General features: G+C 45.0%; 1 protein-coding gene across 5 annotated transcripts in view; it reads left to right on the top strand.

The window, feature by feature from the left end:
- The window catches only part of PRXL2A (peroxiredoxin like 2A), a 31,923-nt gene extending 14,656 nt beyond the window's left edge, over window positions 1-17,267 (top strand). For 3 of the 5 annotated variants that reach the window (XM_084845289.1, XM_084845285.1, XM_084845290.1), the window contains exons 2-6: window positions 9,831-10,010; window positions 10,458-10,552; window positions 12,492-12,632; window positions 15,043-15,207; window positions 16,557-17,267. In XM_084845289.1, the coding sequence (XP_084701415.1) occupies window positions 9,833-10,010; window positions 10,458-10,552; window positions 12,492-12,632; window positions 15,043-15,207; window positions 16,557-16,667 (690 nt within the window). In that variant the 5' untranslated portion in view covers window positions 9,831-9,832 and the 3' untranslated portion in view covers window positions 16,668-17,267. Of the gene's footprint in view, window positions 1-4,365; window positions 4,482-9,830; window positions 10,011-10,457; window positions 10,553-12,491; window positions 12,633-15,042; window positions 15,208-16,556 lie in introns of those variants that run through there. The other 2 variants (XM_084845286.1, XM_084845288.1) reach the window with 2 other exon arrangements.
- The last annotated feature ends 8,370 nt before the right edge of the window (window positions 17,268-25,637 follow it).

Raw genomic sequence — 25,637 nt, forward strand, 5'->3', positions numbered from 1 at the left:
CATCATAGCTTTATCTGCAGTGGCAGATCCACACACAAATGTCTGACATGCGCGCAGACAACTACATATCTTGAAACTCATCATGTATTTATTGTATGGTTGGAAGGCTTGTATTTTTTTTACAATGTACACATAAACTGAGCGATTGCCTTCTCTAACAGGAGATAACGTTTGGTGGCCCTCCTCTGGGTACCTCTTGCTATCTGCAGTGAAGAGATGACTCCCAGGGAGATGGACACCTGGGTAGCGGTGGTATCTATGGAATTACTCCCCATAGAAAGGTGTGCGTAGCACTGTCTTTTTGGCACCAGGTGAAAATCTTTATTTTCCGAAGCCTTTTAATTGTTACATTGCAATCCTATACATGCGTACTTGGAGGTAATTCCCATTGAGTTCAATGGAATTTATTCTGAGGTTCTCTGAACTTTTCTATGAATTTGAGTGATTTATTTGTAAACTGCCTGTCCTGGAAGTAAGTGTGTGTGTGTGTGTGTGTGTGTGTGTTTATGTATATATATTATATAATTCAAGTATTTTTTTAGTCCTTTTAAGGCATAAGCTGTCATAAGATGGCTTATAATGCAATAAAATACAACATGACACTCATAAAAAATATAATACAATAAAAATAACCATTAAAACAGCAGTAAATCCATAATCCAGGTCAGCAGCATAGCAACGTAAATCAGATAACGACAAACAATAAATTCATAATATAAACTCATTAAAAATAAAGATATATTATATATAGATTAAGGCTACAATCCTATACCCACTTAACTGTGAGTCCAATTGGACTTACTTATGAGTAAACATACATAGGATGATATGTCCAAGACTCACCAACACCTCAGTGCAGATAGGCATATGGTCGATAGGCATATGGTCAAGGAACACCTAATTACTTTGAATGAGTTCAAATATCCAGGGCCAGATGAACTGCACACTAGAGTAATAAAGGAACTGGCAGAAGAACTCTCAGAACCGCTGTCTATTCTCTTTGAGAAATCACAGAGGACGGGTGAAGTGCCAGATGATTGGAGGAGGGCTAATGTTGTCCCTATCTTCAAAAAGGGCAAAAAGGAGGAACCTGGGAACTACAGACCAGTCAGTCTGACATCAATCCCTGGGAAAATTCTGGAGCAGATGATAAAGCAATCCATCTGGAAGCACCTTGAAAACAATGCAGTGATTACTCGAAGCCAACACGGATTTGTCAAAAACAAGTCCTGCCAGACATATCTGATCTCATTTTTTGATCAGGTAACCTCCCTTGTGGATTGTGGGAATGCTGTCGACATAATATACCTCGACTTCAGCAAAGCTTTCGACAAAGTGCCCCATGATATCCTGATGAGCAAACTAGCTCAAAGTGGGCCAGATGAAACAACAATCTGGTGGATCCACAGTTGGCTCCAGAATCGGACTCAAAGAGTGCTTATCAATGGGATCGTCTCAAATTGGGGAGAGGTAATGAGCGGGGTACCGCAAGGCTCAGTCCTTGGCCCAGTGCTCTTCAACATTTTTATGAATGACTTGTAGGAGGAGGTGCAGGGAATGCTGATCAGATTTGCAGATGACACAAAATTGGGCGAGATAGCTAATACTTTGGAAGACAGAAACAAAATTCAAAGTGATCTGGATAGACTGGAGTGCTGGGCAGAAAACAACAGAATGACATTTAATAGGGAGAAATGCCAAGTTCTGCACCTAGGAAAAAGAAACCAAATGCACACTTACAAGATGGGGAATACATGGCTCAACAACATGACAAGCGAGAAGGATCTTGGAATTGTTGTCGATCACAAGCTGATAATGAGCCAACAATGTGATGTGGCTGCAAAAAAGGCCAATGCTCTTTTGGGCTGCATTAATAGAAGCATAGCTTCCAAATCCCGGGAAGTACTAGTTCCCCTCTACTCAGCACTGGTTAGGTCTCATCTGGAGTACTGTGTCCAGTTCTTGGCACCACATTTTAAGAAGGATGCAGACAAACTGTAGAGGGTTCAGAGGAGGGCAACAAAGATGATCAGGGGGCTGGAAACAAAGCCCTATGAAGAGAGACTGAAAGGACTGGGCATGTTTGGCCTTGAGAAGAGAAGACTGAGGGGAGATATGATAGCGCTCTTCAAGTACTTGAAAAGCTGTCACAGAGAGGAAGGCCAGGATCTCGTCTCGATTATCCGAGAGTGCAGGACACAGAATAATGGGCTCAAGTTACAGGAAGCCAGATTCTGGCTGAGCATCAGGAAAAACGTCCTGACTGTTAGAGCAATACGACAATGGAACCAATTGCCTAGGGAGGTGATGGGCTCTCCCACACTGGAGGCATTCAAGACGAGGCTGGACAGCCATCTGTCAGGGATGCTGTGACTTGGATTCCTGCATTGAGCAGGGCGTTGGGCTCGGTGGCCTTGTCGGTCCCTTCCAACCCTACTTTTCTATGATTCTCTGATGCACAATATTCTATTGCTGTCTCTATTTCTCCACTCCCAGCCTCTAGCCTTGCTATTTATTTTCACCCAACCCCTTTCCTCACTATTTCTCTCCCTTCCCTGTCCCTAGCCTTCGTTTTTCTCTTCTTTCCTAGCACCTAGCCTTGCCTTTTCTCTCACACTCACCCCTTTATTTTGCCGTTTCTCTCCACTCTCAGCCACTACCCTCACTATTTCTCCCTCCACCTCTTTATACCTTGCTGTCTCTCCCCTCTCCTACCCTCTAGCCTCTCTATTTCTCTCCCATCTCACTGTTTCTCCCCCTCCTAGCCTCTAGCCTTGCTGTTTCTCTCCTCTCTGCCTTGCTATTTCCCCGTCCCTGCCAGCCTCTAGTCTCACTGTTTCTCTCCCCCCACCTCTTTTGACTAGCCGGGCCCCTATGGCAGCCATTATGTGACTAACCACATCCTGCATGGGAGCCATTTTGTGGTGGTGCCACAGCAGTTTCTCAAATTCCTGAATGTGCCCACAGGTTCAGAAACCCCTGGTTTAGAGGACACATCTGTCAGAAAGCTAGACAGGAACTTTTATTGTCTCTCTCAAATGAGAACAGAACAGCAACTGGAAACTGTTGACTCCACCCAGATACAACTAAGTCCAGTTTCACCTAGTGACGGAAGTATATAATAACACTATCCACACATCTTCCCCCCTCTTTTGTTTAAAGAAACGAGGTCAGCACTGTTGAAACATCTGATAGTTCAGGTAATCAGTCACTCATCTTTAAAAGTGGAAGACTTCCAAATAAGTCAATTAAAGTGAGTGATGATCTGAGTAGTAACATTGCTGTTGGTCTTACAAGATGGCTCAGGCATAGTCTCAGAAGATGAAACTGGGTTTTCTGGCACTACTTGTGTATTTGGTGATGCTATGGTATCTTCTCAGGAATTGGAAGAATTCTGTTTCTGCTAAGTATTCCACATTTGGTCTCAACAGAATACAGTCTGGCTGTTCCATTTTTCCCTAGGACAGTAAGTAGCTGGAGTCTGCCACATCTTTTCTCCATCGAGTTTGATATAAACTCTCTCCTCTGGCTGTAACTGTGATAGTTCTCACACTGAATTGCACCAGCTATAGACGTATTCATAACGTTTCTTAGCTTGGTAATCTGAAGTGGCAGCTTCTCCATAGCCACTGGCCTGGTCGCCTTTGGTGAGTAAGAATCACTACCAGGCAATTGGGCAGCCAAGGAAGCTTCACAAAAGCGCCTTCTAATTTTTCTTTTTCTTTTGACTTACTGCTGACTAAAAGAAGTGCTTGTGGTCAGGCAGGCTAGTAGTACTTTTACATGGCCAAGTAACATTTGTGTGCTTATTTGTTGTTGTTCAGTCGTTCAATCGTGTCCTACTCTTCGTGACCCCATGGACCACAGCACGCCAGGCCTTCCTGTCCTGCGCTCTCTCCCAGAGCATGCTCAAGTCCATATTCATTGCATCAGTGATGCTATCTAGCCATCTCATCCTCTGCTGTCCCCTTCTCCTTTGGCCTTCAGTCTTTCCCAGCATCAGGGTCTTTTACAGCCTTCCAAATGAGCATGCAAATGTTACTTATGGAAGTAACATTTATTTCTGTAAATGTTACTTCCAGAAGCACACCATCCTCCTACGTTCCGGGGACTATGTGTAACTTTGGGGACTAATATCGCACGACCAAGATAACTTTGGGGAATAATATCACACTGCATCTCTTGCACAATACTCATAATGAGCTGACCCTATTTCAGCATGATATGTGTTGGGTAACAACGCTTAGAGTGATGTGCTTGGGGAAATGCCAAGGCTTTTCTCGCTGGCAATGCGCCTGGGCCTGCCTACATTGCTGTCTCTGAGGAGGACAAGTCAAAAATCATCACGCCTGCAGGAGCCTTTTCACACAGTAGCAGCCCGTCTGCTAGCCTAGATGGCTCTTGGCTTCCTCTGATCCAGATGGACTTCAGGGGGTAAAAAGTGTATGTATCTGCAAGGCGTTCTGGTCGTGTGGGTGCTGGTAAGTGTGTTCTCTTAACATATATTTGGAGTCAGAACTGACCCCAAAAGAATTTTAAAAACCCTCCAGACATGCAGACATAATAATCTGTCCAATGCATGCTCGGTGTATTCTATAATAAAAAGGTAGAGTGTTCTGTGGTGTTCACCTCCACCTCGAATTAAGTGTGTGTGTGTGTGTGTGTGTGTGTGTGGAGTATTTCATTAACAGGGCATTAGGCTCACTGTCATTACAGTGGATTGGGGGTGTCTAAGGTGAATGGGGGGAAGCATGCCTAAAGCATAGACATGCATTCCCCCTGTCCCAGTTCCATGGTTTATACCAGCCTTCCTGGTGCTTTCCCGATGTTTTGGACTACAACTCCCAGCATTCCTGATAATTGGCCATGCTGGCTGGGGCTGATGGGAATTGAAGTCCAAAACAATTGGAGGGCACCAGGTTGGGGAAGGCTGGTTTATACCATGATCTTGGCATGGTATAAACCACACTAACACCACATTAGTGTATTTGATATGCTCTATGTTATATTGTGGATGGTAGGCTATCCTTTGCATGGCTGATCGAATTGCTCGTGCTACTTGTTTAATTGGCTCATTGCTCAGTCAGGGTTTGTCTACGGCTGCATTTGTTGTTTGTTTTTAAAAAGAGTGGGAGATTTGACTACAGGTCTCCCACCGTCTTATCTAGCCTGTGCCTTGGACACAGGGAAAGTTTAGCAATAGCTGCAGCTGAAGCAAATGTGAACAAAATTGCACCAGAATGTGGGGATATATATAAGGAGCTGCCTTACACAGGCTCCGGCCATTGGCTCACCTAGGTCAGAGTTGCCTCCTCTGACTAGCAGCTTATCGCCGTAGCCTCAGGCTTTTCCAGCTCTGCCACCTGAGCTGCTTTAACTGGGGTTACGAGGGACTGAGCCAAGGTTCTGCCGCTGAGCCCCTTGAATCCTGCCTTGCAGAATCGTACCAAAAAATGATCCAGGGAGCTATGGCATCTGCAGTGATTTTCTAGCCAGGCTGAAACAACAGTCCATTGCGCTCTCAAATGCGAGGCATTTAGGCCATTTTAAATTGGCACCATGTTGCTTATTTTAGTGCTGGTGGCAGGGAAATTTAAAACTGCAACCCAAATAATGATCTTTGAGGCCATTCTCTTTCTCGTATTTCCCCAGTCTGGTGCCCTCCAGATGTTTGGGACTACATTTCCCAGCATTTCTGACCATTGGCTGTGTTGGCTGGGGCTGGTGGGAGTTGAAATCCGAAACAATCTGGAGGTTGAGGAAGGCAGCTTTGTGCCATCATTTCCCTTGTATGTAGAATCAGTTGGTGCCTTCTCTAAGTTTCAATCAATATTACGGTCAGAATAGTAGTAATTTCATAGATTTATATGACATTTAGGTATTGGTCTCCCTACCACCACACATGAACCGATGTGTGATTTGCAAAAGAGAGAATCATTTAATTTTAAATGCTGCTGCAAAGATCGTGAAGTTGTATTTCAGCTCTCTGAGAAAATCAGGTGTTGAGCAATGACTTGCTGGATAGCTAGATAGGTGCTAGAGGTGATCGGTGTTCACTTCCACTACCCACCCTCAGGTAACAGTTTAGAAACCAGTGGGGTGGAAGCCCAGTGAGATTCAAGCAAAGGCTGGATCATTTAACCGTGAAATAGGTAGGATAGGTTCAAGAAAATAGAGAGTTTAGTTCAATAGCAATAGTAGATACAGACTGTTAAATCTAGTAATAGTAAACACAGACTGTTAAATCTATATAATCTGGCGTCTCAAAATTTGAGGGTTGTCTCTTAAGAAGTTTGATCACCCACAAATCCATCATCCCTGCTCCAGTGTATTTTATGATCATGAAGTGCCATTTCCTAGTGTGGCCAGAGGGGAGTAATGGATGGGACGGATGGTGGAGTTCTATGCATGTTGACCTGGATGAAAGCCCCACTGATTTCAGTGGGACCTACTCTTAGGTAAATGTATACAGGATTACAGCCAAAGCCTCTTCTCTTCCTCTCCACCCTACCCTCCAGTAGCATCCCATGAAGCCCGCTGCTACAGCCACTGCTTCCTCTGTCTTCACCTCTGGGCTATCTCCTAAGAGGCCAGCTAGCATGTCTTGGGGGACCTGGCCTGACCTTATCCAAAGGCTGCCAGTTACGGGCCCCTGTCAAATCTTTTGATCAGTCTTGGTGTCCACCAGCGTCCCAATTAGTGTATTACTGATCAAGAGTACCAGGAAGCTGTAAGGCCCGCTGCTGAATTTTAGGGTTATTTTCTTTTCCTTGCAGTCACATCCTTAGGGGACCTTGGATCCATGCCACACAAAGCAAAACTCTAGGGCTGCCGCACCATGTGTCTCTTGTTTTATTCCAGCACCATATAATTTGGAATGGATTTGCTTATCAGAGCTCCAAACATCCCTTATTTTAAAAATTCTATTCTAGCAACTCTACTGTGTTCCCTCCTCTCCCTCCCACACCCCAGGTTATGGGTGAACACATATCGCCTGACCCGTCTTCATTTTTATCATAAATATGGAGTCTCCAGCCCTTATATATTGGGAGTTCACCATGACAAAGCCTGGGATAAATCCCATGCAATGTGCAATACATTGCAGTGTGTTGCTTTGGAATCTTACACAAACAAGCTCTTGGCAGCCTTCAAGGTCAAGTGTGAGGGAGCTTCTGACTCGGTTCTCTCTCTTTCAAACTGTGTCATAGGTTAGAGGGAGCTCAGTTTGACATAACTGTTGTTTTGTGCAACAAGTGAGTAATGAAGGAGCATTTTTGGTACACTTGTTCCCTTGAGAGCACAATTGATATCGCTGCTGCTTGAGGATAGATGTCTAGCCGGGTTCACACATGCACGGGCATCACTTGGGGTTCTCTACACTTGATCACCGATAAGCTGAATGAGTAGTTTGTTTGCCCAGGGAGGTGCTGTGCAACCTGTTCTCAGTGACATTGCTTTTCTTTTAAAGGATCATCAAGTTTACACTCTGGGTGTGCTCATCGATCCAGGTTTCTCAGTGGAGGCCCAGGTTGCTTCTGAAATTCAGAGCTTAGGCTGGTGCACCACCAGTGGTGACTCTTTCTGGACAGAGAGAGCCTGTCTGGCCTTGGTTATCCATGCCTGGGTAGTTGCCAGATTAGATTACTGCAATTGCATTATATGTGGGGCTGACTTTCCAGAAGTTGTTGCTAGTTTAGAGTACAGCCATTGGGGACTGCTGGCCACAAACATGTCATCAGCCTTTTTGCTGACCACACGGTTTGGTAGCGCACCTGCTTGGCAGGCAGAAGGTCCCAGGTTCGATCTCTGGCATCTCCAGGTAGGGCTAGGAAAGAATCCTGCCTGAAACCCTGGAGAGCCGCTGCCAGTCAGTGTTGACAACACTGGGCTAGATGGACCCAGGGTCTGACTCCATATCCATCCTTCCCAGAAGTTAAGCGTGAAATTGTGTAATATGGTGAATTAGCAGAATTAAAAAGAGATTTTGCAAAAGAGACACTATGCATAAACCTAATACCAAGGATACAAAACAAGTACTATGACCAGGGTGTCTAATATGCTTTAAGGTGCATAAATGTCTTGGAGTACAGATGCTGAAAAAATCTGAATAGGTTAATGCAGTTTAATTACTTATCAGCTCTGAAAAAAAGAAGTCATCACTTTCTTTGTCAGGTAGAATTGCAGCAATAAAAATTATCCTGTTACCAAAGTTAATGTTTTTATTTCAAATGCTTCCGATTTTGCTTCCTACCAAAACCTTAATGAACTGACAGCAAATTTTGAACCCCTATAAACATCCCAGGGTCTGTGAAGGGTGTTCTTGACTATCTGGACTAGTCAATTGACAAATTGGACAGGTATCCAATCATTTCGTCCCTGACCTTATGCGTTACTTGCTGTGACGCACACAACTAGCATTTCTCTGCCCTCCCCGCACCCGCCACCATTCCATGTGTACTGCTGCTTCTACATTCCTGATATGTTAGAGCAAAACAACAAGAAACCCTGATAAAAAAGAGCAAGAAATAGTCTGAGCATGTGCAGTTTCACATTTTAAACTCATCTAAATCATGACTACAGGAATAAAATGGGGTTTGCTTCAGCTTTCCTGACACGAAACACATTTACTTAGGAATAAGCACTGTTTTATTGTAGAAAGAATAATGTATTTTAAAAGTTAAAATAATAATAATGAGCACATGCAGCCATGTTCATGCCCAGCCTGGCTACCCCCTGATTATGCAGTGCTTTAAAATAAAAAGAAAGGATTACAACAAAGGGTGCTGTGGTGAGCTGCACCTCGCCCAGGCATTGCTGCTGGGCCTGTTTGCTGCTGTCCCCGTTGCCTGCTGCACTGGCTGCCTGTATGCTTCTGAGCCCAATTCAGAGTGTTGGTTTTGACCTATAAAGCCTTAACACAGCTTGGGACCACAGTATCTGATGGAACGCCTCTCCCGGCATGAACCGACCCATGCACTACACTCTGCATCCAAGGCCCTCCTCTGGGAGCCTCCTCCAAAGGAGGCTTGCAGGGCAGCAACAAGGGAGAAGGCCTTCTTGGTGGTGGCCCCCCATTTATGGAATGATCTCCCCGACTAGGCCCACCTGGCACCAACGTTGTTATCTTTTCGGTGCCAGGTTAAAACTGCCCTCTTTTCACAGGTATTTGGCAGCATATAATGAGTCTTTTGATCATGTCCTGGATGGTCTCTGACTGATGGGTTTAAATTGTTTTAGATATATGTTGTTGTGTGTGCTATTTGTTTTATGTCCTTACGTGAATGGTTTTATACTTTATATAATGTATTTTAATGGGTTTTTAAAAAAATTGTGAACTGCCCAGATTGCTTTGGCTATGGGGTGGTATAGAAATATAATGAATGAAATGCAATGCAATGCCCTCTGGATAGATATGGGGTGGAGGGCTGGGCTGCAGGGCCCTGGACTTTGGCCCTGTGGTCAGCCCTAGCTGTCCCATTGCCTCCAGCCCTCATCCCCCTCGCCCCCAAAGTGCTTTTTGATTCACACAGCTTGAAGTAAGCTTGATGATGTTTGCCTGGAGAATCTATACTGGTCCAAGTTGGGAATTCCACTGCACATCAAGCCCGTCCGTACCTTACAACAAGGTAGTAGCAACAGTACTTGGGACAAAATTGTAACAGTTTCCAGAGGGTAGCTGTGCTAGTCTGTTGCACCCAGAATACATTTGCTAGTCTTTAAGATGCTACAAGACTCTTCTTGTTTTTGGATAAAAATTGTGTCTTATGATCCTTTTGTTTTGAAACCTAGTCCTCTGCTGGAGTAATGTTTCCGCTTTCCTTTGTTTCCAGACATGTGTTCACAGCTCGACCCGGGGTCCCTCTCTGTGGCAATGTGGACCGTTGGCCTTGGAGCCATTGGGGCTGCTGTGACGGGTATAATCCTTGCCAATACAGATTTATTTCTTTCTAAAGTGGAAAAGGCCTCATTGGAATTTTTAGAGGCAACAGATCTGAAGCCTCTGGGAGGAGGTAAGACTTGGGGGTCCTCTGCAAGCTGAGAATTAAATGTTCTAGAAAAGAAACACAGTATGTCTTGGAAGTTGTATGGGGGGGACGGAGCCAAGTTTTCCAGGTGTAGATAAAGGGCTAATGGAAAACCTCAGCTCTGCTTCCAGGAGAGGGATTTGTAGCTTTGGAGCACTCCTGGCTTATGAGAGCCGACCAACAATTTTCTACTTTGTGGAGCAAAGATAACCATTCTCCCTGTTTCTGAAAAGAAGTGCTGCTTGCTTTCCAGTGAAAGGCTCAACTATCCTCTACTATCAAGGTATGATTTGTGAGCCTGTGGCATGCTGGCTTAGGTGATGTGATTTTATTTAACACAGGTTGCTCATGGATTTCAGGTAGTCTCCAAAGCCTCCCTCCTGTCCAAGTGAATTAAGAGCACCATAACCTATATTATTGTCTGTTCCCTAGGAGAACAAATAACATTCAAAGCAGGGGAGTTGTGGAAGAAGAATGGTGCGGTCATCATGGCAGTGCGGCGGCCCGGATGATTTTTGTGCAGAGAGGTACTGCGGTTGTCTCTTTGTGGGTATTTCTGGAGAACACATGATGGAGTTTAACCAGCTATAATTTCAAGAAGCTTGTGGATTAGACAGAGAGATAAGGCTCTAGTTCCAGTGAGGTAGTAAACCTGTGCCTGGCCTATACCACTTCACACTCTAGGTGGAGGCTTGCATGATTTAGTGCTCCTCCCTACAAAAAACCCTTCACATAGAAAGCTAGCTGTCAGGGAGGAGACTAGGCTAGACCCCTTTGTCTTGATACCTGATTTTTTTATGTGGAAGGATTTTTTTAAATTGTGTGTTGAGGAGCTTTTGGTCATGTGAGCCCTGACCTGCCGTCTGAAGTAGTACAGTCCAGACACAGGTTTACCACCTCAGAGGGAACTAGGCGAAGGTGCCAGGCAGCGGAGACTGGTGGCTCTGATGTCAGTGGGGCGGTGAATCCACTCTGGGTTTCAGTCAGAACCAGTCAGAACTCTAAAGGAGTTATCCAAGATGCTTCCACACCTTGGATAGCTCCTTTAGAGTTCTGACTGAAATCCAGAGCGAATTCATCACCCCACTAACATCAGACCACCAGCCTCCACTGGTACCAGGCTAAGATCAGCACTCCTGGAAGGACTTTACTACTTGCAAGTTGGATGCACAGCACCTCCCAGGGTGTCTTACTCACAGGGACTTGCAAGTAGTTATGTGAGATATGCAGGTTGCAAGTGAACAGAGAACTCTTCACAGTTTGCTAGGATCTGTTTACATTGCACCACAGTAGTTTTGTTGTGGCCTTGCTCACACGGTGTCATCCCTGAAGACTGGCTGTATAGAAGAACCATATCCAATGTGAAATGGGCTTGGGGAAAATTTTTAATGTATATGTTAGCTACGGTTACAGTTCTTTTCCCCTTGGCAGTTCATGCCTTGTTGCTCCACAGAGATTAAAAAAAGATGTGCCTTTTGTAGTTGTTTTTGTCAATGCATGGGTTTTACAGGGAAGGCCTACGAATAATTTTAACTCAATAAAATAAAATAAAATAAAGACCAGTGTGCAGGAGGAGAGTTTATAGCATCCTCTCCTGTCCAGCCCATGATGCTCATGCTGTATTACAGTGGTAGGCAACTTGCGGCCCTCTAGCTATTTTGGCTTACAGCTCCCATCAGCTCTAGCCAGCATAGCCAATGGCGAGGGATGATGGGAGTTGCAAGCCAAAACATCTGGAAAGCCACCAGTTGCCCACCCCTCCTGTATTACATCACAAGATGCAGCCTGGCACCATTTTGACAGAGGCACTCTCTGCCTCTCTGTCTTGCAGCTTTTAAAGGATTTTCTACTCCTGTGGTAGACTATACTAGGGGCCTTTCCTGCTGGTTACCAGAATTAAAATAGATTAGATGTCTTTAAAAAGAGATTAGACAGTCAGGGAGGATAAGGCTATTGATGGCTACTAGTAGTCATGATGGCTATATGCTATGTCCAGGATCAGAGGCAGCATGCCTCTGAATTACCAGTTGTTGGGGAACAACCATGACAGAATTAAAACTGAGAAGCAGCAGATCACAGACTGAAAGCCAGCTGAAATAAAAAGGTCTGAGAAGGCCCTGTCTATTCCTTAGATCAGGGGTGGGCACAAGGTAGATGTTTTGGACTTCAACTCCCAATAGGCCCTGCCAGCATGGCCAGTGATCAGGAATCCTTGGAGTTGAAGTCCAAAACATCTGGAGATCTACTTTTTCTGCCCACCCCTGCCTTACATATACCACTTAGCTGTAACACACTGGAACGCCAGTTCTAAAAACCTATTCTGTCTCTGATACCATCTTAACATGAATTCTTGAGCATTAAATTTAATCCCAGGGCTTGTCTTGATAGAGCAGTGTGAGGGCTGAAGCTAAGCAGGGATGGCTGTAGGTTGCAGCCATATAAACCCAACTCTTTTCTCATTTTTAGGAGGCTGCTGAGCTGTCCTCTCTGAAGCCTCAGCTTGACCAGCTGGGCATCCCATTATATGCTGTTGTGAAAGAGAGTATTGGGACCGAGGTGGAGGATTTCCAGCCATACTTCAAAGGGGAAATATTTCTGGATGAAAAGGTGAAGCCATTGTTGATTTATGCTCAGGTTGTTGATCTCTCCGCCCTCTCAGTCTCTCTCCTCCTCTCCTCTCCTCTCCTCTCCGCTCCCATTCTCTCTCTCTGTCTCTCTCTCTCTCAAATGTTCATTAGATGCTTTGAGCCACTCTGTCTAAAGGCATTTTTCTATGTAAAGCTTAAAACTATTCTTGCATGAATTGGTTTGTAATGTGGGTGTAAAACCTTCGCTGGCCAAAATCCTCATTCATTCACATTCCAAGAGCCTCTCTGTTCTGGAACAAGGATCGCATTTCCTGGGAGAGGCTCAAAAGTGGGTTAGAATTCATGTGTGAAAACACTGTAACTCGCCTATGAGTCTCTCTGCTGCTGCTTGACTGAATGTGTGAACCTTGTAAACGTAGAACAGAGTTTTTCTGTAATACAAATCGGCATTCTGGCCAACATGTATTATGAAGTGATTTCATTTTTTTTTAAATGCTTATGTGTGAAAATATCCAGGTGTGGGCGACAGCTCTTTTCCTTGCTACAAAGTGTGCCTCTCTTCTCATGGGGACACATATTGGGATTGCCTCGGAAGCCAGATCTGCTCATGTTGGTCTGTGACCCCAACTGTTAAGCCCCATTGCATGGCACGTGGATTCCCCACCGGAGCCAGTGTGGTAGGAGCTGTGGGTGGTTGCATTTTCATTCCTCGCAAGCCTCTTCAAGTCCTTTCTGCTTTGCCTGGAGGGTCTGTAGGGGAGCTGCTGGCACGTAGATTAGCTTAGCAGAGCTGCTACTTAAGAGGTTAATTGGCTTTTGCTTTTCTATTTATATATCATTAATGGGCGCATGCCGAAAACAGTTCAGCTTTGAAGTATTGGCGTGTTCTTGGATGATTTCCCAATAAGCACATACAGATAAACAGAAAGATTAAGGCAGTTATTTACTCACATCATAATTTTAATCCTTTATAGAAACAGGGCTGGGTGTCCCAATTAGTCATTCCGTCTTCTAAAAGGGGAAAGCTAAAAATACAAAAGCACATGAAAAAGTAATAGCAAACAGGGATAAATAATGGCATGTAGCTATGTGTACTAAAGGTGGATGTGCCTCTTGAGCACAGTCTGCATGTCTCAAGGGGAAAGAAGCTGTCTTACTGTTAACAGGAGGCAATTTGGGGAGTTCTGAATTGGGCAGGATGAAAGCTGATCTCCTTTTTGTGGCAATTCCTGTCCTCTTTTCCTTCCCCTGAATTCCAGCATCCGTGCATGACTACACAGAAGCCCCTTCCCTACCAAGATAATTCCATTCTGGCACTCTTCCTTTTGTTTCCCCCACAAAGCTACATTCTATTTACTATAGAAAATTTTATGGCAACTATCCAGCACAGATTTAGGCCCGTTTAACTCCCCCCAATCTTGGATTGAAGCCCGTAGCTATGAAGAATTGGCCAGAGCAGTGAATATCCACAAGGCCCTCTTCTGCAAGCCCTGTCTGTATCGCAACTCATGATGAAGTCAGGCTGTTACTCAATCTTTGAAATGCTTCCTTCGCAGCTTTCCTCTGCTAGTCCAACTCTGATGTCCTTCGTCCTCGATATGGACTTCATGACAGAGAGCAGGTTATAAAGTCTCTGGTTTCTTCTACAAGATGCATAGCAAAAAGATCAGACTATCTAATAGCATCAAAAAGCTACTGGTTACAAACATCACTTCATCTTTCAGTGTATTGTGGCTGTGGCAGTGAAGCTTCTCTGTGAACAGTGCATGGATCAGGGTGCAGATGTAGGGAGGAGAGGTGCGCACACACATGCATGTACACACGTGCACACACACACACACACACACACGCATAGAGGCAGGGAGAAAGATGAGTGAGAAGGTGGCAAGAGACACACACACACAAACGGAGAAGGTGCCATTCATGTAACTATAAACTCTGCAGGGTGTTGTGTGTGTGTGTGTGTGTGTGTGTGTGTGTGTGTGTGTTAAAAAGGAATTAACCTGCTGCAGCCAGAGAATCCAAATTCTGTGCCAAAAGCTGGAGTCAGCAACCTATATAAGTTATGCAGTCTGATTTGCACAATCACCCTTCTGGCTTCTGAGATTTCAGCAACCATTGCTACATACTTCAATCTAAGCATATTTTTGCAGCCATAAGGGCTAGAAACTTACTTTGGTATTCTTGCACATAAGCCAAGATCCGTGGGAAGCTGTTTTTGTGTGTGTGCCCAGTACCACCATCTCTGCATTCCTGCAGAATGGCAGCATACACACAGCCCTGTCTATAGTGAGCTGAACCTTGTTTATACTGGGGTAACTTCAGTTGCCTTTTCTCCAGGTAGCTCTGTTGGTAAGTACATGGCAATTCTCCATGAAGATCTCTTTCTCTATCCCTTTTATCTTATTGTTTCTAATCCCTTTCTACAGAAAAGATTCTATGGGCCTCTGAAAAGAAAGATGTTGTTCATGGGCCTTATTCGCTGCAGAGTCTGGAGGAATTTCCTCCGTGCTTGGAAGCGTGGATTTCATGGTAACTTGGATGGAGAAGGCATTATCCTGGGAGGAGTTTTCGTGATAGGTCCTGGGAAACAGGTATAGTGTGTATGCGTCTGTGTCTGTATGCATTTTGCAGTCCTGCTTATAACAGTTTGTAACAGGGCAGTTGACCTTCAGGGAGCAAAATGGTCATTCCTATCAATGCAGCAAAATTAAAAATACTGCTAGCCTTACCAAGGGATGGGATCAGGCTTTGCATTGCAGATGATTTTAAGGGCACCGCAGGAGAAATGAGACAGTAAATATGGCTAATGGAGTGCGCCCCCCAAGAATGTACGTCTGCGTAGGTGTCTCCCTGAAGGTATAGAATCTGGATTATTTAGCAGGCTGATTCATGCACTGCCCGGGCATATAGATCGTACACACATTGGGGCATGAGAATGAGCACCTGGGCTGCATGACCTTCCTCCAGCACATGTGGAAAGAATAATGTGAACTGGATGCGCCCATGCCTCCCCATATGTGTGAACTCTCTCCTTGGAGCCACGTTTGAACCAGCCCCGCGCCTTCCGCAAACAGCAGAAATGACCGTACCCTGCCAGAGGTATCTGTAGGGCTGAAAATATGACTTCAGTAAAGAAAGCCCAGATGGCTCCAAGTGACCACAGGCTCTTTCCTGAAATGTGCAAGATGAGCCGTTTTGCATGAATGCTCCATTACCTTTGGTTAAGGGGTCTAGCAAAGCTGTGAAGCAATTTTTTAAAAGGGGGGGATGTGTAGACCTAGAAAAGGTGATGCAGACAAAAACGGGTATGTTGAAGAAATGCAACATGTTCACTTCAGTTTGTTTTGTATTTTGCTTAGAAGAATGAATACTTGAGAACACTGCCCATAGCTAAACCCAGATCTGAAAGTATCTCTGTAGATCAGGAGTGGCTACTGTGTGGCCCGTGGGCCACATGTGCCCCCTGCGGTTTTTCATGGCCCCTGCTGAGTCCCCTACTGCCACCAGAACCCCAGCGATTCTGCTGCAGAACAAGTCACATGGGGAGCGTGTGTGCCTTGTTTCCCAGCCAAATTGCGCTCCCCCAGTCTGCCAAACAGCTGTCTGGCAGGCTGGGGGAGTGCAGTTCCGGAGAGAAACAGCGATTCTCCTGGGAAACGGCACATGGGGAACATGTGGGTGCTATAGATCATGCCCCTTGTATGACTAGATGCCTTGCAAGAGGGGGACCTCTGAACTCGAGTCTTGTTTTGTTTTTAAATCTCAACAATGAGGACTGGAAACTTTAGATTAAAAAGAGGATTGGGCATCTGCCCTTCGTTATCAGTGCCTTCATGTGCATAGAATCAGATAGCTAGGGGAACTGAAGAAGTATAATAGACTCGAATGTAGTCTTGTGCAAAAGTGTATTCCTAGCCCACGTTTCCCCCTTCTGTTTTAGGGTATTCTCCTGGAGCATCGTGAGAAGGAATTTGGAGACAAAGTGAGCCTTGATGCTGTCCTTGATGCTGTTAAGAAGTTCAAGCCACAACCTTCAGAATCTAAAAAATAAAGATATACATTGCCCTCTTAGTTACAAAACGTAGAATGTCTGGGTATAAACTCATATTCTATCACTGTTAGATGCTAAATCCTTCCCAAATATCAGCATAATGTCCCATAATAATGCCTGTTTAGTACTGTTGGCTCCAGATATCCAGTGACTCCTTCGGTCTTTGTCTTACTGGTTTTATGAAGGGCTTGATCTGAAATCTTAAGATCTGGCCCGGATGGTTTCCAGTTGGAACAAAACTGCCAGGTGTTTCTGGGTATCTGCATGGAGAACTGATGGTGGAAAACTAATAAAAACTACATTCAACATTATTACAGAAGTGGAAATTGGTCGTTTTTGCATGCCCACCTTCCTAACCAGCCAGTCCCTGTTTCATCATGGCTCCCACTCAGGCTGAATATTTCTTTTCTGCCCCAAGGGTCAAACTCCACGGGATCTTGGAGATCTGTGATCAGTTAATAGTAACCATGTGCGGAGGATCATGTTTGGTTAGCAGAAATAAAGGAGGAGGCATTTCCTGCTGGGCTGTTTTCTCCAGTCAAAATCATTACCTGAAGCTGCGATTTGTCCAGACAACACAGATGTCTGTGGCTGCTCCTTCAGCTTTTTAAAAAAGCCCCCCCTCCCGAAACACAGACCTCTGGCCTTACATCTTGATTTGTCACTTGGCACACATGGCATTAAATGCATCACCTGCAGTGTAGGGTAAGGTTTTTAATAGTTAGTACAGGGGTGTTCATTTGAATTGGGACCGCAGCACATGGGGAGGTAAACCCTTTCTTCCCTGCCATGATCCTCACCAAAATCAACCCCCATGCTGCAATTGGCAGGGGGGAAAATACATTTTTCCTATCATTATTTGCAGTGCACAGAGATATTTTTTGTCAGGATTGCAGCAGAGGAGAGAAGGGTTAAATTTTCCCTCCCTGCATGCTGTAGTCCTGATTCAGAACAGACCTCCCACCCTTCTGTTTACTAATCCTTGGACAAAGCTGCATGCAATGCATTTCACATAACATGTATTTAATTCCCACTGCAGCTGCTTTTCCCTTAGATTCTAAAGCTTAAAAGAAACAGCCATCAGTGTTTTGGTTACAAACATTTGGATGTAACATACAGTTCCATGCTAAGAGTGCAAGCTGGGAAATCCCTATTAAAATATATTTCCTTTAGGCAAGTTCCCATCCAGTTTGTAGTATGGGTAATATTAATAACACTACGCTGCAGGGTTGTTGGACAGGTTACTGAGACTTAGGCTGCAATCCTACCTACACTTACCTGGGAGTAATCCCCACTAAATACAACAGGGCTTACTTCTGAGTAAGCACAGTTGCACTGATTATATAAACCATGGGAACCCATTCCTTGTTGATGCTTCCCAGCTGTCATAGATAGGTACTGTGTACTCCCCAATAGCAGACATCAACTACTCAGTCCTCGGCAATACCTGAAGATCTCACAGACCCCCCAGGTTCCCCATTGCCTCATACAAAATGACCAACAGCTCTCCAGAGAGGTCCTTTGCTGAACCTTGTTTGCTCTGGAAGGCTGTGGTGATCTCTGACCTGCCTCATGAGGTGGTGATGTCACAGTCACTCATTGTAGGGATCATTGTCACTCTGTGCTGAGAGGAGCGGATCAGGTATGCTCCTATGGAAGGGCATGAGTTGAGCTCCCCTCCTCCCTCCCCAGAGTTTCATTCCCCTACTTCAAAGCCTTTTCAGTTGGCGAGATGGTGAGCATTAGAAGATCAAGCGTTCTCCTACTTGAATGTACCAAGAATGTGTTGATGATGGTCTGTGGGACATTCATACTTACCTCAGTGGCACAGGAATGCTGAGATACTACCCTGGCGCTGTAAGTTTTTGAATACCAGAACCACGTGGGTGCATCAGACATGGTGGCCATTCCCTCTTGTTTGTTGGGAGCTCTAGCAGTAGTTGTAGCAGTGTCCAGCTAGGAACCCTCCACACTGCATGGCCTATTATGTTAGTTAGAGATTACAGATATCCTTACCTTTTTAGAGGGTATGTGTGCATAGCTTTTTCCTGGGAAAAAGACAGAGTGGGCCAAGGAAAAAGTTCTAGATCAGGGTTTCCCAAACTTTTTGGGTCAGTGGGCACATTTGGAATGTTGAGAGAGTTGTGGGTTCTCTCACAAAATGGCTGCCATGGGGGGAGTTGCTCATTCAGAAAATAGCTGTCCTGGTGGCCATGGCTGGTCACAAAACAGAAGGCAAATTGCCGACAGGAAAATAAAAGTAACCTGCTCAAGAATCTAAATACAAGGCAGAGGTGGGATCTGAGCTGCAAAAGACAAAATCATACTTTTGAACCCAAACAAAGATGTTACTGGAGAACATCACTTAGGTTTGCAACATGAATGCCACCCTCCCAGTTAAGTTGTTTCTTAATTTTTCTGAACTGCCCAGAGAGATTTGGCTATTGGGTGGTTTAGAAATGTAACAAATAAAGAATGGATTACTTTTAAACAAATCTTAAGAATTTTTTTTTTAAATCGAGAGGAGCAGAGGGTGGGTCCCAAGAGAGGCACCACGTTGGAGGCCCCAGTTCTAGACTGTCTGGCTTAAGTGATATATAGAGATGATATTTTTTAGCCACAAAAAAAGAATCCTTGGGATGATCCATGCCACAAGAAATAGAACACATGTTGGGAATGCAATCATCCTTCTCTGTATGCCCTACAGTGTAGGACATGGTTCCCCAACCTTTTTGGACTGATGGGCACATTTGGGAATTTGAGGAACTACTGTGGGCGCCACCACAAAATAGGTGTCATGGATGATGTGGTTAGTCACATAATGGCTGCCATGAGGGCCTGGCTAGTCAGGAGAGGTGATGGCAGTGGGAGAAATAGTGAGGCTAGGAGAGTGGAGAAACAGCAAGGTAAAGGAGTGGGGGGGGGAGAAAGAGTGAAGCTAGGGGCCAGGAAGGGGAGAGAAACAGCAAGATAAAGTGGCAAGTGGAAGAAAAATAACAAGGTTTAGGGTCTAGGAAGGGAGAGAAAGAAGGCTAGGGCCAGGGAAGGGAGAAAAATAGTGAGGTAAGGGGTTGGGTGGAGAGAAATAGCAGGGGTAAAGGCTTGGGAGTGGAGACAGGGAGCAAAAGGGAAAGGTCTGTGGATGGAAGCAGATTGGATGCAGCCAGGAAAGAACTCTTCTCTTCCTGCCCACTAAACAGCTGATCAGCATCAGGTTCAGGAACAGGCAGGAGAATCTGGTGCCCTAACATTTTTCAAGTTTTATATTAAAAATAATTTTTTTCAGGGGGCAGGGCATGGAGAGTTTAGAAGATGTTTTTGGAGGCCCCCATGGATGCTGCATTGGGGACCCTGGTGTAGGGCAAGCCATTGGCTACTGGAGGTTTTTGGATGTAAACAGGAAGAAAAAATAGGACGAAAAGCAGTGGTGTAGTGAAGCCAGGGCTCACAGGGACACAGCACCAGCACTTTTTCCTTAGCAGGGGCGTTGAGGTCATCTGGTAAGCTCTCCCTTTGAGCTTAGCTGCAGGCCTTATAGTAGCTGGGGGCAGGTGTGGGAATGATTTTTTTTCCATCAATGATATATTGTTCCCTGTAATGCAAAGTTTTTGGGGTGTCTTGGTCTTGCATGGGCAATTAAGATGTATTAGCTTTATGAAGGACCTGCTTGTGGTGGAGGTGGAAACCGCTACTGGTTTGTTGATAGGGATCAAGTCAGCTGCCTGTATTTTTGGATTCTCCTTGGGGCCGTGGCTATGGAGACTGTCATGAGAAGCACCTGTGCCCCCAAATTTACCACTACACTCCTGGTACTAAGACCACAGGGCCTAGGAACTGTAAGGCAGTGGGTTCTCAAACATTGTCTTTACAAGCTCCCTGACTTGGATTCCTGCGTTGAGCAGGGGGTTGGACTCGATAGCCTTGTAGGCCCCTTCCAACCCTACTATTCTATGATTCTATGATCTATGATTCTATAAACCAAGGGAATATCCAAGTTGACCTAACAGTTGTTGACACAGCTGGTCCTACCATAATATGAAGCATTTGCTTGAAGCAGCAGATACCAGATGGGAAACCATCTTCCTGGCCCCCTATTGGGGTGCCATTTTTTTTAAAGCTCCTGATTTGTGTTCCTCCACCCCCACTTCAGGTGCCAAAGACATTTAAGATGAGTCCTGAATTTGGACTGGACAAAAGGGATTTTGACTTCACAGTTAAAGTTTACACTATAACTACACTGTAAGGATTTATTTCTGCAGAGAGATTTATTTGACCAACTTTTTTATGGCTAAACACGGTTACATTTGCAGGATTTTACTGAAGAATTTGCCTTGGGCTGCTGGTTGGTTAATTATTTGTTAGCTGAAAATGCAGAATAAGGCAACCTAGGGCACAATGCTGTACCTGCTTAGACAAGAAAAAAGTCCTACAACTCCCAGCATTCCCCAGGCAGCATGGCTTGCTGGGGAAAGCTGGGAGTTGGAGGACATTTTTCCTGCCTCAACATGCATAGGATTGCACCTTTAATTGGTGTAACTTCTGTGCTACAGAGGCAGAAACAAAGACAAAGTCATCAGAGCGGTGATGGAATAGATTAAGGTGAAGATTATATTTTAATTGAATAATTTATCAGAAGAGTCAAAATATGGATTTGATTCATAACATTTTGAAAAGCCTTCCGATTCTGCTTGAACTAAAACAACCAGTGGCTAAGGCTAAGTAATGGCAGTTATGTTACAGCAGAGACCTCTGCTGGCCAACTAAACTTGTGTGGTTTGTTTATTTATTGCTTGCTTGCTTGCTGTCCTAGGGCCAATTTATTGTGTACAGTACAAGCTCATGTCTTATCTTTTAACTCAACAGCTGTGGCTTCTAGGGAAAAGCAGTTTCAGAAGAGGGTGATTTGGTGCAGAGAAGCAGCAGGAGCGTGCTTAACTCTCCCCCTTCCAAATTTCCTCCTAAACACTCCCCTCTAGGTGGTACTGTACAGGTGTTTACCTTGCAAACACACATTGGCAATCCCATAGGCAGAAAGGTTTGGGGGATTGGGAGCTGCAGTGGAAAAATGGCATATGGCAGGGTTCCCAGTCTTTTTGAAATTTGGGAATTTAAGGAACTGCTGTGAGTGCCACCACAAAATAGCTCCCACGGAGGATATGCCTGGTCAGACCATGGCTGCTGTGGGAGCCTGGCTAGTCACATGCGGGGAGGGGGAGAAACAGCAAAACTAGAGGCTGGCAGGGAGGGGGAAATAGCAAGGCAAAGGCGTAGAGTGGGGAGATACTGCGAGGTAAAGAGGTGTTGGGGAGAGAAATAAGCTGCAGGCCACGAGTGGAGAGAAACGGCAAGATAAAGGCGTGAGTGGGAGAGAAAGAGCAAGGCTAGGGACAGGGAAGGGAGAGAAATAGTGAGGTGAGGGGCTGGGTGGAGAGAAATAGCAAGGCTAGAGATTGGGAGTGGAGACATCAAAAGAGAGCAAAGGGGAAAGGCCTGCGGGGACGGAAGAAGATTGGGTGGGGCCAGGAAGCAACTCTTTCCTCCTCTTCCTGCCCACTGAACAGCTGATCAGCAGCAAGATCAGAGACAGAAAGGAGAACCTGGCACCCTATGGTTTTCAAGTTTTATATTAAAAATATTTTTTTGAAGGTGGCAGGGAGTGGAGAGCTTTTCGGGTGCATTGGGGACCCCTGACATATGGGGAAAGGGTTAAGCAACTGCTTCTGAATTCCAAATTGCCTGCTCCTGAAGCTGCTTTTCCCTAGGGTGCTTCCAGGTGGAGGGCTCCTAGCGCTACCAATTAGAAGACATCATGACGTTATTTCATCTTTTTTTTTCTTTCCTTAAGGGATTTTCTGCTGTAAGAGAAAAGACAGAAGAAGTGACATGGAAACACAGGAGGGTTATGAATGAAAGACATTATTTGGATCCCCTGTAAAATTCCATGAATGAGGCAGGATGATGGTGCGATAAAAGCCTCTACTACCCCTGGAGTAATGTGGCCAGGAGTGCTTTCCAAAATGTGGAGCGAATGAGTGACCAAACTGGTAGTGGGGGGAGATGTTGAGGGAAACTTCAGATCCCTAGTCCTCGTGCAGCAAACTAGGGCCAGCCCAATACATTTTGCTACCTGAAGCAAAGAACAAGATAGCATCCCTCCCATTCCATGTACAGGAGCCAATCAGACGAGTAGCTGAATCTTACTTCAACACTGGCAATTGGGCAGCATCCTAAGAATGTAAGAAGAGCCCTGCTGGATCAGACAAAGGGTCCATCTAGTCCAGCATTCTGTTCACAGTGGCCAACCAGCTGTCAACCAGGAACCCACACACAGGGCATGAGCGCAACAGCACCCTCCCCCTGCCCCATGTTCCCCAGCAATTGGTGTACATAGGCTCACTGCCTCTGGTACTGGAGGTAGCACATAGCCATCAAGACTAGTAGCCACTGGACTTTTCCTCCAGGAATTGGTCCAACCCCCTTTTAAAGCCATCCATATTGGTGGTGGCCATCACTACATCCTGTAGTAGTGAATTCCATAGTTTAACTATGCACTGTGTGAAGAAGTATTTCCTTTTATCTGTCCTGAATCTCCTACCAATCAGTTTCATAGGATGACCCTGGGTTCTAGTATTTTGAGAGGAGAAAAATGTTTCCCTATCCACATTCTCCACACCATGCATACTTTTGTAGACCTCTATCATGTCTCCCCTTACCCTCCTTTTTTCCACACTAAACAATCCCAGCTGTTGTAAACTTCTCTCATAGGGGAGATGCTCTATCCCCTTGATCAGTTTAGTTGCCCTTTTCCGCAATTTTTCCAGTTCTACAATATCTTTTTTTAGGTGTGGTGACCAGAACTGTACACAGTATTCCAAGCATGATCAAACCATAGATTTGTATAGGGGCAGTATGATATTGGCAGTTTTATTATCAATTCCTTTTCTAATTATGCCTAACATGAAGATTGCCTTTTTACACTGGCTGCACACTGGGTTGACATCTCTATTGAGCTGTCCACCACACCCCAAGATTTCTTTTCTGGTCGGTCACCACTAGCTCAGAACCCCTGAGGATATAGTTGAAGTTGGGATTTTTTGCCCCAACGTGCATCACTTTACACTTGCTTACACTGAACCACATTTGCCATTTAAATGCCCATTCTCCCAGTTTGGAGAGATCCTTTTGGAGCTTTTCACAATCCCTTTTTGTTTTAACCACCCTAAATAATTTGGTGTCATCTGCAAACTTGGCCTCTTCACTGCTCACTCCTAATTCTAGATCATTTTTGAACAGGTTGAAAAGCATTAGTCCTAATACAGATCCCTGTGGGACCCCACTATTTACTTCCCTCCATTGGGAGAATTTACCATTTATTCCTGCTCTCTGCTTTCTGTTCTTTTAACCAGTTACTGATCCATAAGAGGACCTGTCCTCTTATTCCATGACCGCTAAGTTTGTTCAGGAGTCTTCAGTGAGGGAGTTTGTCAAAAGCCTTTTGGAAGTCCAAGTAAACAATGTCTACCGGATCACCCCTGTCTACATGTTTATTGACACTCTCAAATAACTCTAAAAGGTTAGTGAGACAGGATTTACCTTTGCGGAAGCCATGTTGATTATTTTTCAGCAGGGCTTGTTTTTCTATATCCTCCACTTGCATCTGCAGGCAGCAGGTTAGCTTAGAGGTGCAGGACAGTCAGAGCCTTTCTACACAAGGCTTTTATTGTGCTCTCGTGATTCCTTACTCATGGTAGTTTGCAGGTGCCTTACATGATGTTGTCATCCTCCAGGGCCTCTCCTGTGCTTTGCAACCCTTGTCATGTTTTTTTTCTCTTAAGGACAGTCTAGTATTTTTTTCTGAATGGAGTTATAGAAACCTAGTGTAATTGCACAATTCTGCTATACCACAGCACCACCTGGTGGTTGTGTGATGGAACCTGTAGAAAGAAAGAGGGGGACCCCCCGTCCAGGAAAAAACGTGTAAAGGAGCTGAGCTTAATCCCACAAAGAATCTGGAAGCAGACGCCTCAGTAAAGGTGGGGGTTAAAAGCCTCATATAGAAAAGTCCTCAAACTATGTGGCGTACACTCACTCACCATTCTTCCTGGTGTCTGCTCAAACAAATGGAGTAGTCAAACAGCAGCAGCACCATATGTCACATGAGCAGAACAACGCCTGCACGCACACATACACAATGCCTCGTGTCTATTGGACACTGCAACATCTCTTTAATAAGGGATGGCCTAATTTGGTTAATTGCTGGCCATGCAATGCAGCTAATGCTTCTTTTAAAAGCATCACTGCCTTGTTGTGGCGAAGGGGCTTGCGTAACTCAGTGAAGCCATAAGCTATGCCGTGCAGGGCCACCCAAGACGGACAGGTCATGGCAGACAGTTCTGACAAAATGTGGTCCACTGGAGATGGAAATGGCAACCCACTCCAGTATTCTTGCCAAGAAAACCCCATAGAACGTATCACAGGGCTAAAAGATACGATGCCGGAAGATGAGCCCCTCAGGTTGGAAGGTGTCCAATATACTACTGGGGAAGAGCAGAGGGTATTTCCAAGTAGCGCCAGAAAGAGTGAAGCGGCTGGGCCAAAGCCGAAAGGACACTCAGCTGTGGATGTGTCTGGTGGTGAAAAGAAAATCCGATGCTGTAAAGAACAATATTGTTTAGGAACCTGGAATGTCAGATCAATGAATCAAGGTAAGCTGGAGGTGGTCAAACATGAGATGGCAAGATTGAACATCGACATCTTGGGAATCAGCGAACTCAAATGGACAGGCATGGGCGAATTTAATTCAGGTGACCATCATATCTACTACTGTGGGCAAGAATCCCTTAGAAGAAATGGAGTAGCACTCATAGTCAACAAAAGGGTGGGAAAAGCAGTACTGGGGTACAATCTTAAAAATGATAGAATGATCTCAGTACGAATCCAAGGCAAACCATTCAACATCACAGTAATTCA

The sequence above is a fragment of the Heloderma suspectum genome, chromosome 3 (assembly GCF_057233095.1).
Source record: "Heloderma suspectum isolate Gila_16-S chromosome 3, 16-S_ref, whole genome shotgun sequence".
NCBI lineage: Eukaryota > Metazoa > Chordata > Lepidosauria > Squamata > Helodermatidae > Heloderma > Heloderma suspectum.